This window comes from Hesperophylax consimilis, chromosome 27 (assembly GCF_061612785.1).
Source record: "Hesperophylax consimilis isolate HC1 chromosome 27, BYU_Hcon_1.0, whole genome shotgun sequence".
Classification (NCBI taxonomy): domain Eukaryota; kingdom Metazoa; phylum Arthropoda; class Insecta; order Trichoptera; family Limnephilidae; genus Hesperophylax; species Hesperophylax consimilis.
Window position 1 is genome coordinate 4,351,054 of NC_142862.1, and position 14,514 is coordinate 4,365,567.

A 14,514-nucleotide genomic window follows, 5' to 3' on the forward strand; every position below is an offset into this window, starting at 1 on the left:
GGCTTCGTAATCTATTTCTACGTGACTGGAACCAATTACTAGTGCAGTTCAGGCTGCAATCTACAGGATTAAGATTGCCCTAACGATAAGCTAACCACCAGAAAAAGTGGGTACTTACTCCTCTGGACAGTTTGCTTCCCCACTTGAGATTCCTCCACAGTGGCAAATCCATCCTTAGCGTTGTCACCATATTTGTCATCTTCGTGCTTCAGCATTCCCTTCTTGGTATCCATGAGCACCTTGATCATGTCGTGCCTGACTATGTTGTGCTTTTCCCTGGCTTCCATCGTGTCGACCACCAGACGCCTGAAGTAATTCTGGACTTTCTCATTTACCAGAGTAACTTTGAAAAACTGAAATGAATAGATACATAAAGCTTTTTTATTGTGGAGCATTTTTTAATCTTCATTTAATTATATTTAGGAATCAAGCCGTTATTTTTAAGATAATTACATATATGTGTGAGCATGGATATAGCAAGATAGATTTTATATGTTTTAAAGGTACACTTGAAAATATCTATATCTCGTAAGGAGTTAAATGTTTTGCAGATATGTCCCATTAATACATTTATCGCATACTTAGACTTACAATCTGGTACACTGATTAAATCATTCGATTGGTGTTGTGTTCAAAGCATTGAAATGCAATTTTAATATAGTATATTATGAATCGATAATAGAGTTCACAACTTCGTATAAAAATAAGGAATGAGTGATTTTACCACATTTATATGAGATTAATTTAATTATTGCTACAGCAATATAAACCACGCATACAGAGCCCTATTTGGCCTCCCCTGGCGATGCAGCGCTTCACAGATGTTCACCGAAGGAAGGGTGCATGGATTCGCTGCTTTGATGCGCCACAGAATAGCCGGGACGAGTCAGCGCTACCAGAGATCGAACAACACTCTTGTCCAGGCCGTTGCCCAGTGGCAGGGAGCGCCTCTACACCGGAGATGGAGAATTTCACTCAAGCCACAATAAAGTCCTAATGTGCACATCAATGTATTGATTTTTTATTTTTATTTATATCTTTATTCATTTTATTTTTATGTATTAACTTAAATGTAAACTTTTATGGCAGGCAGAGCATTGCACACACCGCTCTGTCCAGCTGAAATAAACATTATTATTATTATTATTATTATTATTAATATCATAGATATTTATTTGATACTTTAAATATTATGTAAATTTGAAATTGATATTCCAAATGTCTTAAGCAAAATCATAGTTTATATGCATAATTCTTAAACTTAAAAGATATTTACTGTATTTTATTATGAACAGTATAATTATTATGGAATTTTGAAAAGAAATGACGGAATCTATTGAAGCAAAAGAATAATTTTTGACGCTCTTCTACAAATTCCTACAGTTTTACAACTTTGTCCAAATGGATTATTGAAATGTATACCTTTTATTTGATTTTCTATTTTCAGCCCACAGAAAAAACGGGTCTTTCGAAAAATCGATTTATCCACAAATTCTCAAAAATTTTCAAATAATTCAAGCATATTAATTTCACCTTTATCAATTTAGGGGTTGAAGACAGAAGGTTGATCTTGGTGAGCTGATTAAAAAAATACGTGATGGCTTCATTGGATATTTGGTAGAACGTGTTGTCCCTGTTCTTGAGCGAGTCAACTTCCAGCCCGAAGGCCGAAGAAGCGATGACGTCATTAGTGTACCGGGTGAAGCCGTCCTTTATTTCTACTTCGACTAGACCTCTCTCTGAAAATAAATTGAACGTTATCAAATAGTTTTATTGCTCCCTACGAAGAGGAGACGAAAACTAGGAATGATTTGTTAGTTTAAACTTAATGTACATTAAAATCAATAATGTTATTATTAAGTTCTGCAACTTCTTTATTACTGTGACAGCTGTTTCGACTTTCAGAGCAGAAATTGTTAATAGCATCATATAAATAAGTCACATCAACGTGACCTTACCAAAGTTTACTGGACGGCCTAGCCACTGTTTGTAAATGAATTTTAACGCCGAAACAGCTGTCACAATAATAAAAAACTGATAATAATCACATTATTTAATTTATATAAACACACAAACAATTACAGATTTCTTTTGATGGGTACAACAAATAGTTGAAAATACATAATTGCATACTTTTATTATCAGGCTTTTTCATTTCTTCCAGGTAGTAATTAGACATGTTTTGTCCGCATTCGACTATAAAGTCGAACATCCCCCTCATCTTGGAACCGGTGAAGGCTGGACTCAGGGTGGCCCTCATATCTCGCCATTTCTGACCTGGACATTGAACACGTAATGAGTTATTTGTTTATTATTATTTTGTTATATGGAACAAATAAATCTTTGAAACAATTAACTGATTTGATTGCATCATGTTCCTGATTTCAGTATAATAAAAATAATAATACACGTTTATTGCATTTCTTTGTTTGAATCAATGACATCGTCATTAGAATCTCGCGCGCTGAGAATTTCATTCATTCGAAACTACTTTTTTTAAAGTTGAATAATGTTATGTTTAAGAAATAGTTATCCATAATAATAATTAAACAAGTATATAAGTATTTTTAGTGTATTTGTGTGGTTTCTGTTTCAGTATGTATTTGGTGTTAGTACCTATGTGTTATATTTAATATTTTAGTATTTTTATGTTATTGTGATTTTCGAAAGAGATTGGGATTTTCTTGTATTTTACTGAAACATAAATCTATGTTGAATGGCAGAAATATGAGACATATGCTTTGTAATGTAGCGATTTGAATCGTAGGAAGTAATAATAATGATCAAAGCTGTCACACGCTAGTTCTGGCAATCGCCGCAGGCAGCAGTACTTGCCGAACCTAAATGCTCGCCATTAGCGTCCTAGCGGCGAAAGACAGAACTAATCGCCCAGTCGTTCCCGACGCGCCCCGGTTTGCTCGCCCTGTACAGATTCTCCCACACAACTTCAACACGTTACTCCGAGTCGGGAGCCAAATCCGAATTCAAAAGAATATCCAGACCAACGTCTTGCTCTTGAGGTGATTTTTCATAAAACGGCGCTACAGAAATCATAAAAATATTTTTACTCTAACTAATTAACTGAATTTTGTTTCCCGATTGTTATCACGTAAAGTAAAAAGCCCTGTCCACATAATTATTTAATTTAATGTACCCGACAACTCAATTGCGCATTTGTTTTTATGCAAAAGTAAAATTAACTATTATTATTTAATAGTTTGTTGTTAACGCGGTTATAATGTCTTATAATTTTTGGGGTATTTGATCAGACAAGGATTGGCATACGTCATTAAAAAAATGAAGTTGTTTTTGGCATTGTTCATACATCTTCCACCTCTTCAAATTGTTATCGAATTGCTCCGTCCAGGGCTTTTTAGGTCCAATAGGAATTCAAATTCAAATTCAAATTCACACATCAATCAACAAAGTCAATGACAGACGTCAAGTATAATTTTGCTCCGTATAAAATAGTGGAACAAAGCGCAAAAGTTTAATGTAAACATTATATAACTTGTGTATCTGTGCATCATAGTGCGGCGGAAATTCTGGAACTAATTTTATGTATGTACTGAACCGCATTCAAGATAAACTCATTACAAAAAAATTTAAAAACTGAGATTTTAACAAATTATTTGGATGCCCTACCTACATATGGCATATTTACTCTACTAGTCAATAGATGTCAGTAAATACCTACATCCATTAAAATTATAAAATAAATTGAGTTACGCCTACGAATCAATAGATGGCAATGCTTGCAAACTTGTGAAGGAAAATATTTTTAATTCAACTATTGCCCAATAGATGGTGACAGGTTTATAAACATCAAAATTATATTTATTTTTTTATAAATAATAGAAATCAAAGTTTTTAGTGCACATTGGATCATTTACTAACCCAATATAAAAGTGAATTTAGTTCAGTTGCGGGCAGCGGTCTTCACTACTACTCAACTCTACTTTCCCAATACAATTATTCTGGAGACATCAGAACCAAAATTTATCACTCGCGTTACGAATTTTGACTGCCAACAGGCGCAAGGACAACTTTACCACCTAACTAACCACATAACCACAACATGAATAATTGCAAAGCCTGTTCAGAACCCACTCTCTCCGACGAGTCCGTATTTACCTGCGCCGTGTGCAAGGGAATATTCCATTTGCACTGCAGCGGAGTGGCAGAGACCTCATACCGTCGACTCACTAAAGAACGACGCGCCCAAATTAAATGCAAGAAATGCCTATCTGACACTCCGGCTTTCAATGTCACTGCCAGCGGTGCCTCAACTTTGGACAACGAACTACTATTAAAACAAAACGCAATACTCGACCAAAACACCCAAATTCTCGCCACAATCTCAGCAATGAGTAAACAATACGAGGATATTCTACTTCGAGTCCACGAACTCGAGAATATAAACAAAAAACTTGAAAAAAAAAACTGTGATCTTGAAGCGCGCTTAGAGCTAATAGAAGGACAATTTGAAAATTTAGACAGGGAAAACAGGTCGAAAAACGTAGAAATACGAGGAATCCCGGAAATAAGCGGAGAAGACTTAAAAAATGTTGTTTTCAATATCCAAAAAATTACAAATGCCGGAACAGAAGTGAAAAACGTGGAAGCAGCATACCGTACTGGACAAAAAACCAACAAGGATTTACAACGGCCGATAATCCTCAGATTCAAAACAAACGATGACCGTGACATCTTCTTAAATGACATAAAAACATTTAACAAGCGATCTGCAAATCGGGAGGATAAACTAAACACAAATATCATAGGAATGGCAGGAAAGAGCTCTCAGATTTATATCAATGAACACTTGACATTTTGAGCTAAACATCATTGGTTTCTTGCACGTAAGGCTACACGAGACAATATTTTTAAGTTTGCCTGGACCAGAGGGGGACAAGTATATGTACGCAAAGACGTTGGGACGCCCGTTATACTTATCAATGAAAAAACCAAAAACCTTTTATCTCCCTCACCAAATAACTTATAATCAATTTTCATCCTTTGGTATACTTTTATTTTACTTGATTCTCCTGTATACTATTATATATTCATCTATATATTACTTGATACTCTCTGTTACAAAAAACATATTATTGGATTTTTCTAGCCCAAAGACATTTAACAAAAGCATGTACCCCATCATTGTTTTTAATCGATCAAATAACTTAATACAATCACCTCTTTCCAGTAATCTACTTTTCTTATCATGTAGAAAATGTGTTATTGTAATTGCATCAAAACCATTACAACTTACTATGCTTTATACAATTATATACATTGCTTATTTTGTTATTGCTTTTAATAACTGGCGAACTCCTTCTCGACTATTGCCAACAACAGAAACCAGTGGTACAACTTATTTTAATAATATTCTACATATTGATACGATTACCCTTAAATGCAATATTACTTTAATTACTAACAAGAATGAAATTAACTTTTTAAATTTTATTGTTTTTAGTTCTGCGAACAATAAGAATTTTCGGAAATATTTTTTTTTTCTTACATTACTTAACCGTGCGTTATTTTTACCTACAAACAAGATTTTTATCTCAAAATCATTATTTCAAATCCCATGTATACCACATATTCATTATACCATTGCTTTCAATTCTTATTTCTATAATCTTCCTAATTTCAAAATGACCAAGTATAAATTATATTCTTATGTTACATCTTCACAACAAATCAATACCTATATTACTAATAAAGATATCACTGTCACTACATCTTTACTATTAATAATTAACGCAATGCAAAAAACCAAAAAATGGAAGACTTAGCAGATCTACTAGATAATACAACACCTATCCCATGTTCATCAACCAACGATTCTGAAGTTGTACGTCAATTATCATTAACTAATTCTACCCTTATGATATTTTCAATGAACATTAGAAGTATTAACAAAAATTTTGATGAATTATCCATTCTTCTTACTGACCTTGCCTTAGATTTCGATGTAATTGTCTTGACCGAATGCTGGATTCAAAAAAATTTCCTTCCTAAAACAATAAAAAACTACAATCACTATAACACACTACATAACCAAACTCAAAACGATGGCGTTATTGTATACATCAAAAATCACATCCCACACTCAGTCAAAGAGATCAGAATTAAAAACGCCAACTGCCTTCAAATACAACTTGATAACCTCATAACAATCCTTACTATATACAGATCTCCGAATACACATAATATAACCCCATTCTTATACTCACTACAAGAAATATTAATTCAATTCAATTCAATTTTTCAATTCAATTTGTTTATTCCTTTAAAAACATTACAAAATTACATTTTATTTCGTTTTTAAGTATATTTGTAAAATGGTATTACATAATAGTTAGCGGTGTATAAACTATACCAGCATCAATAGAGCTTGCCTTTTAAAGGCAGCTTCACCGATGCTAAATATGTCGATATCCGAATTAATTCTGTTCAACAGCAAGACTGCTCTCCCCACCGGCATGACCATTGGCAAGTTAGTCCTGCAGGCCGGGAGATAAAACAGTCTATGCTGTCGGTGACGGAGATAACCATCAGGAACATAGAGACTAATACTCTCCATGATAGTCGGATTTACTAACCATCCACGAATCAGTTTGAAGAAGTGTGATACAATATGCACATCTCTTCTGACCCGTAGATGGTTCATACCGAGCATGCCCAAGAGAAAGTCAGTAGGATAGAGCCACGGGTAGTAGCCATACTCCCTCAGGTAGAGGATTCTCAGAAATTTCTTCTGCACTCTCTCCAACATGAGGGAATACTTCACCTGATGTGGGCTCCAAACCACCGACCCACTCTCAAGCCTACTCCTAACCAACGCAATGTATAGCACTTGGAGAACCCGGGTGTCTCTAAAATTCATCGCAGTGCGTAGGACGAAGCCCAGCATTTTCAGTGAAGCACTACACGTCATTTCGATATGAGCATGAAATGTCAGCCTACTATCAAACATGATGCCAAGATCTTTCATAGTGGAGACACGTTTTAAACTTCGGGCATTCATGGTATACCGGTAAAACCAAGTATGACGTGCCCTTGTGAAAGAAAGAATGAAACATTTAGAAATATTGAATTCGATCCGATTCCGTTTACTCCAGTCAACAATTCTATTAATGTCCGATTGGAGTCGAATGCAGTCTTCTAAAGTTTTAATTTCCAAGAATAGTTTTAGGTCATCAGCAAAAAGAAGTGACCTGGAATGCAGAATATTTTCTGTAATATCGTTAATAAAAATTAGAAAGAGGAGCGGTCCTAAATTAGAGCCCTGTGGAACGCCTGAGAGTACAAGGAATAATTTTGACATGAATATTCCATGAGATACAAATTGCTTTCTTCCAGTAAAATAGCTTGCAAAGAATATGAGAAACCGTAAAGAAAAACCTATAGTTGACAATTTATTTAATAATATGTCATGGTTTACGGTATCAAATGCCTTCGAGAAATCATTATATGAGCAATCTACTTGGTAGCCCTTATCTAAAGATTTGGAAACATAATCTGTGAGTACCAGTAGGTTAGTATCTGTTGATCGACCTTTTCTAAACCCATGCTGTTCCGATATTAAGAAAGGCTCTACTTGAAACAGAACATGTTTATGAATTATCGATTCGAATAACTTAGCCGGGGCGGAAAGTATTGCCACTGGCCTGAAATTTTCGACAGATGTCTTTGATCCACTTTTGAAAATGGGACAAATTTTTGAGACTTTCCAGGAATCAGGAAATATACCAGTATCTAAAGATAGGTTGAATATAAAACTTAGTGGCATTTTTAAAAATTCAACACATCCTTTTAAAAAAAATACTGGAAGAAAGTCTGGCCCAAGTGAATGTGTATGTTTCATGTTATTAATTGAAGATTTAACATCTGATTCGTCTATATGACTTATATCAATGTTTTGAGCTCCCTTCACATTCAACTTGGAAGCAGAAATAGGATTTAGTAATGGAGGCTCATTACTGTACACTGATTGGAAATGGGTTGCAAATGCATTGGCTACATCCGCTCCTCTAACTTCCCGATCACCATGCATCATGATGTCTGTTATACCACCATCCTTGCGCAGTGATTTTACGTAGTCCCAAAATGCCTTGGGATCATGCTTGATATCACTCTCTATTGAGTCGACATACGTTCGGAATGCTATATGAATATTTCTTCTAACAACTGCTCTGAGATTACTGAACATTTCATACTCATTTTGTTCACCAGTAGCTTTCCATTTTTTATGGTGAGCATGTTTTTTCTCAATGCTCCTGATGGTATCTCTAGTGAACCACTTCGGATATCTACGTCCACCTCTGTTGGGAGGTTTCCTAGGGAAGCAAGCGTCAAATACATTATATATACATGAATAAAAATGGTGTAGCGTCTCATTAACGGTATCGAATTTAGAAAGTTCATGCCAATCCAATTGGCTCATCATCTGATAAAGTTTGACAAAATCACCCCTACCAAAAATCCATCCCCGCAAAGTGCCGTCTGTAGTTTTAGGTAATTTGGTAGTCTTCGGAGGCTTTTTACAAGAATACCGGAACTCTAATGCGGGGTGATATTTGTCCTCATATACGAGGGGAGAATCGCTATGTATGACATTTAATTCAATGTTACACAAAACGAGATCCAACATCCTCAACTCAGAATTGGGAATACCATTATTCTGGGTGAGCCCAAACACTTCGCATAAAAAATTGAGGTCATTTTCAACATCCTTGCCGCTACGCGCTGAATGGATGTTGAAATCTCCCAAAACAATAATATTCCTTCCTCCGAGAAGATCCACGTTTTCGTGAAACTTGTCGAAGAATAGTTGATATGTTTCCAGAGTTGATGCCGGTGGAAAATATATTACACATATAAAAGTAACAAACAAATCGATTGTAATTTTTATCCACAAGTCTTCGATGTCAGCTTCCAGATCAGGCATGTGTTCGGCCTTAAACTTAGTTTTGACAGCCAAAAGGCAGCCTCCGCCTTGTCTGTGGCCACTACCACTATCTCTGTCTTTTCTGTACACTTGAAAGCTGTCATCGAATAACTCCTGGTTGCACACACTGGAGTTCAGCCAAGTCTCAGTGAGCCCTATTACATCGTAATTGTTTACCAAAACGTTAGAATAAAATAGAGAACATTTAGTTTTCAGTCCCCTAACGTTTTGGTAAAAGAAATGAAAACTATTGTACTGTCAACTAGGTTTAAAATTTGGTAGCCGTGGTGTAATTACCTTATTGACCCATTCTTTTAAGAACGAATGCTTAGGCCAATGCTTAGATTGCAGTAATTCTGCCACCGCTGACCCGGGTACACCGATTTTAAATGACGCATATTCTCCCCTCGTTTTGATTTTTGTTATCTTAAATGAGGAGATACTGACAGATTTAATTATTGTTTTGAGGTGCGATGTTAAGTCATCTACTGTAGTCTCTGGATGCAAGGGGTAAAGATGGAAGTATTTCACTTCCTCCTGGTCCTTTTGACTACCTCGTACGGTGATGGGACGCCGTTTACGATTACGATTAATCAAAGTCCAAGGTTGACTTCCTGGAGTTTGACGTAAGGGCGGTGCATCTGCTTTAGCTCCATCGGGCGGAGGCGGTGCATCCACATCAGTTCCGCCGGCCGGGGGCAGCGCATCACTATCAGATGGCGTGGAGGTAGGCGCTGTGGAGGTAGACGCAACGGGTGTCACATCAGGAGTACTTCGGGATGAAGCATAAGCGGAAGAAGATTGTCCCTTGTCTGAAGCGTTACTCGTTTTTTTCCCTCTTTGGGAGGCTTTTGCAGCCTGCGAGCGGGTTATTATTTTTCCAACGGCCAAACTTGTAGCGTCACCTGAGGTACGAGTCGGCTTAGTAGACGGGGCGACGTGCGAGGGGAACGGAACGGAGACACCGGCCCCGGCAGTTGCAGTTGTATTGTCTGCGGTAGTAGCGAGCGGGGGCGGTGAGGTGGCGGTGACGAGGGGCGCTGGCGGGCCGAGTGTGTCGCCTGTAGCGTGAACGGGAATCTTGTGCACACATGTACCTGCAACCGCAGTTTCACTATTGTACAAACTACCGACAATTAGTGGTGACGTTTTTAGAATATTTTTAACAACATTCAACTCACTAGTTAAATTGTCCACTTTAACAGAGAGAACTTCGATGGCCATCGTTAGCAAACGAAGCGCATTCGTTTCCTCGTTGATATCCATTAGGATAAACTTGTAAACTTGTAAATTATTTAATAAATTAAAATTACGGCGCGCGGCGAAAAACACGTACGTCCTGCCGGCGAATCTAGAAGAACATAAAACACTGCCAAAACACTTACATAATTGGTGACCTTAACATAAATATAATCAACAAAACGCATCCTCAAGCCAACGAATACCTAAATGCACTAACTTTATTAGGATATTTGCCAGCTGTCACCTCTCCAACAAGAGAATCAGACATAAACAATAGTAGTTGTATAGATCATGTGTTCGTTAAGAGTAAACTAGACAACAAATCCATTGTATATCAATCAACTATAACAGACCACTATGCAATCATTACTTCCATTACCAAAAAAATTCACAAACCAACTCAAAATGCTCCACCCCAAGTAATGATTTCTTATGAAATTCTCCTATATCATGTCTCGAAAGAAAATTGGGAACTCATCTATTCTTGTACTGATGCCAACTCTGCATGCGATTTATTTATAAATACTTTACATAACCACTTGGCCAAAGCAACATCATATTCAAAAACTAAAACTAACCGATCGCAAACAAAAATTAAACCATGGATCACTGCTGGTATTCTCCACTGTATCAGAAAGCGTGATAAGATCCATCACTTCTGTAGGAAAAACCCTAGCGACTATGCATCTCTCATATTCTACAAACGTTATAGAAATAACTGCAAAAAAATAATTGACACTGTTAAAAGGGATTATTACAAAAAAAAAATCAGTGAAGCTACCGATGATAAAAAAAAATTTGGAATATCATAAAAGATATAGCCAACATTAATAAAACCGACACACCTATTGTTAAAATTAATATCGAAGACAAAACAATACATGTAAATTCTGAACCTGAAAAAATATCCGACCATTTCAATCAATTTTTTTGCAATATCGGTCCCAACTTAGCAAAAAAAATTTTAGCCAGAAAAAACGTCTCAGAGAAAGATCTTGCAAATGGTATACCTATCAGTACTCTGACCTACAACCCGTTTCACTTCACTCCCACTACTGAATCAGAAATTATGGAAATAATAGCATCTCTCAAAAACAGTAACTCCACCGGAATAGATCACATCTCGGCAAAAATTATTAAACACCTTCAAAAATTTATCGCCCCCCCTCTTAAACACATAATCAACTCAAGCTTCAAAACTGGTACTTTTCCTAACTCCTTAAAACAGGCTACAATAATCCCAATCTTCAAAGCAGGTGACAAATTATCTGTAAATAACTACCGACCGATATCCTTACTAAGCACAATATCTAAAATTTTAGAAAAGGCTGTAAAACATAGACTGTGTAAGTTCCTCGAAGATAACAACATATTATCAGACAACCAATATGGCTTTCGCAAAGGTAGAAGTACATCTGATGCAATAGCTGCCCTCACGAAAATCGTTTCCTATAATCTTGACATTGGTCGCAAACCACTGGCTGTCTTTCTCGATCTTGCGAAAGCATTTGATACGGTCTCTCATTCCTTACTGCTAAAAAAACTACATCGGGTTGGAATAACAGGAGTAGCCTACACATGGTTTGAAAACTATCTGATGAACCGAACACAACAAACTCTCATCCACTCTGACAAAACACATATAAGCGAAAAATTACCTATGTCCTTTGGTGTACCTCAAGGCAGTATACTAGGACCAATTTTATTTCTTGTATACATAAACTCACTTTGTGCCATGAATATTGGAGGTAAAATATTATCATTTGCCGATGACACTGTTCTAATATTTGAAGATGTAACATGGAAATCAGTCACTAACAAAGCTAATAATGGTCTATTAAAAGTTAAACATTGGCTGGACACAAACCTCCTCACACTTAACATCGACAAAACCCAATATATGACTTTTCCATCCGCAAACATAATGTACCCAACAACTGCCCTAAACCTATTATTCACTCGTGTTCATTCAATTTACACACTCACGAAATCACACCTAATATAAATTGCACGTGTTCTACCCTTAAATCATCAAATGCAGTTAAATATTTGGGAATAATCATAGACAACCAACTACGGTGGGAAGCCCATATCAGTGACACAGTAAACAAACTTCGTAAACTCTGCCATGTATTCTGCTCCCTTAGGTCCATCCTTGATTTACAGACTTTAAGAAGCGTATACTTTGCCCTTTTCCAATCTATAGCAACGTATGGTATAGTGGGATGGGGTGGTTGTGCTGAATCCATTATTAATCCTATTATTACAGTTCAAAAACTAATTTTGAGAATTATATTTAAATGCCAACCTACCCATCCCTCTAATGAACTCTTTGCTAAAATCAGGGTCTTAGATATACGACAGTTATTTACTAAGGTAAGCATTTGTTACATACGAAAAAATAACCTACTGTTGGCTCCACAACACCAAGCTCACACCCGCTTTTCATCAAACCTGGGTTGCGTGGTTCCTCAAACTAAAACCTCTTTCGCTCAACGGCAATTCTGGTTCATCGCGCCTAAAATATACAATGCATTGAGTACCGACTTAAAGTCAAGTAATTCTATATCCATATTTACTGCTCGTGTACATCAATGGATATTTGAAAGGGGACGACCTTTCTTCAAAGATTATATGAGTTCCTAACACAAAAAAAAAATTAAAAACTTCTTTTCCAACTTGTCTCATATCACGAAAATTAAAATTAAGTGTTGAACATAAACATGTTGTCTTATAGATAATACCTAAGTTATATAAACTTGCACACAAACAATTATATGCATTAAACAATCTACATTAATTATGTTTAAATTTTAATCTTGATGTTTAATATTTTTAATTTTTATTTGTATCTTTTTAATATACATATACTTTTTCTTTATTTTTCAGTTTACTATTAATTTTAATATACTTGTTTTTAGTTTTATTTATCATCAAATTTGTTTTTCTTTTTTTTCTTCTCTAATTCTTTCTTATGTTTCTATAAAATAGTATTTTTTAGTTCTTCTAAGTTATTTTTATTATTATTACTTCATTATGATTTATACTTACATACTTATGTTACTATAAGTATTTTTTAGTTCTTTTATGTCATTGTTATTATTATTTCATGTATAACTACCACAACACGGGCATTAGCCTAGTATGGTAGTTAAAAAAAAATGTCTAAACATGTAACTTGTAAACATTTATTAAATAATAAAAAAAAAAAAAAAAAAAAAAAAACATTTTCTACCTTACGTCAATTTAAAAATAAATATCCCTCTTTAGACTTTATCAGTACATTAACAGTGCTGCTGAGGATATCGACAACACGGATGGCACAATTAGCTTAATGTTAGCTCGTAATAGAGCCGACTTTAAAAAAAATCTTCTACAATATAGATCAACAATAGCACTACCCAGAGATGATGGGAGGAAGTCTCCTAAAAGTGGGTAATATTCTGAGGCTAAAGTAAATTAGGTTTGGACAAGACGATAAGAAATATAGTAACAAACCTCCAAGAGCGAAAAGATTGTTCGCAAATACTGGATCCAATGTCTCATCGGCTACTCCCAAATGGTCGGTGAAGTGGTCGAAGTCTTTGATGGCAATTTGTTTGATGAGCTCCAAGTCTGTGATTATCACCATTGGACTGAGGAATTGAACGACTCCAATGTATCTGAAATATATAGTATGCGGTACGATTATTGACAATGGGATATTAGATGTCTGCAGTTATAACTATTTTATTATAATTTCTAATATATCAAATGAATGAAGCGCGTGGGGAGAGAAATTCGGTCAGGACTCCAGGATGTACAGGAAAGAAGAAATCGATAGGATAGAAAACCAAAAAACTAATCTTCATTCCATGGTATTAAAGACTAATGAAGATTAACTGAAAGGATTAAGAAAGCAAGATAGGTGGACATTTGCAAAAAGGCAAAAGTTTAGAAATATTTTTTATAAACATAATATAGAGAATTTTCATATTTCTGATATCGCAGAACAAATGTTCTTTTGCCTTACCTTTCTCCAGGGCTGTACTGGTACATTCTGGTTATCCAGTCCCTGAAGTGCTCCTTTCTCTGAACGATCTTCACCATGTGGCCCAAGAAGGGCACGTAGGTTGGAGGACTCTTGACTCCCCGCGAGCTGAAGTGGTTGTTCTCCCATCTCAGATACAGAAATAGGAAGCTCACCAAGCCGATCAAGGCATAAAGGACGTAAGAAAACATGTCTGAAAGTCGAATGTAAGAGTTTTGAAGAATTGCGTATACATATAACGCTACATGTGACCGAATGGGATAGGGTCAGATTAGCTCAGATG

The 14,514-nt window shown here is 35.8% G+C and overlaps 1 protein-coding gene across 1 annotated transcript in view; it reads right to left on the reverse strand.

Moving 5' to 3' along the window:
• Positions 1 to 14,514, reverse strand: part of LOC149410499 (uncharacterized) — a 54,750-nt gene that overhangs the window by 4,775 nt on the left and 35,461 nt on the right. Inside the window, exons 12-16 of the mRNA XM_089648260.1 lie at positions 14,214 to 14,424; positions 13,700 to 13,863; positions 2,134 to 2,277; positions 1,534 to 1,739; positions 119 to 353 (exon numbers count right to left, since the gene is read on the reverse strand). Coding sequence (XP_089504386.1) covers positions 119 to 353; positions 1,534 to 1,739; positions 2,134 to 2,277; positions 13,700 to 13,863; positions 14,214 to 14,424 — 960 coding nt within the window. The remainder of the gene's footprint in view (positions 1 to 118; positions 354 to 1,533; positions 1,740 to 2,133; positions 2,278 to 13,699; positions 13,864 to 14,213; positions 14,425 to 14,514) is intronic.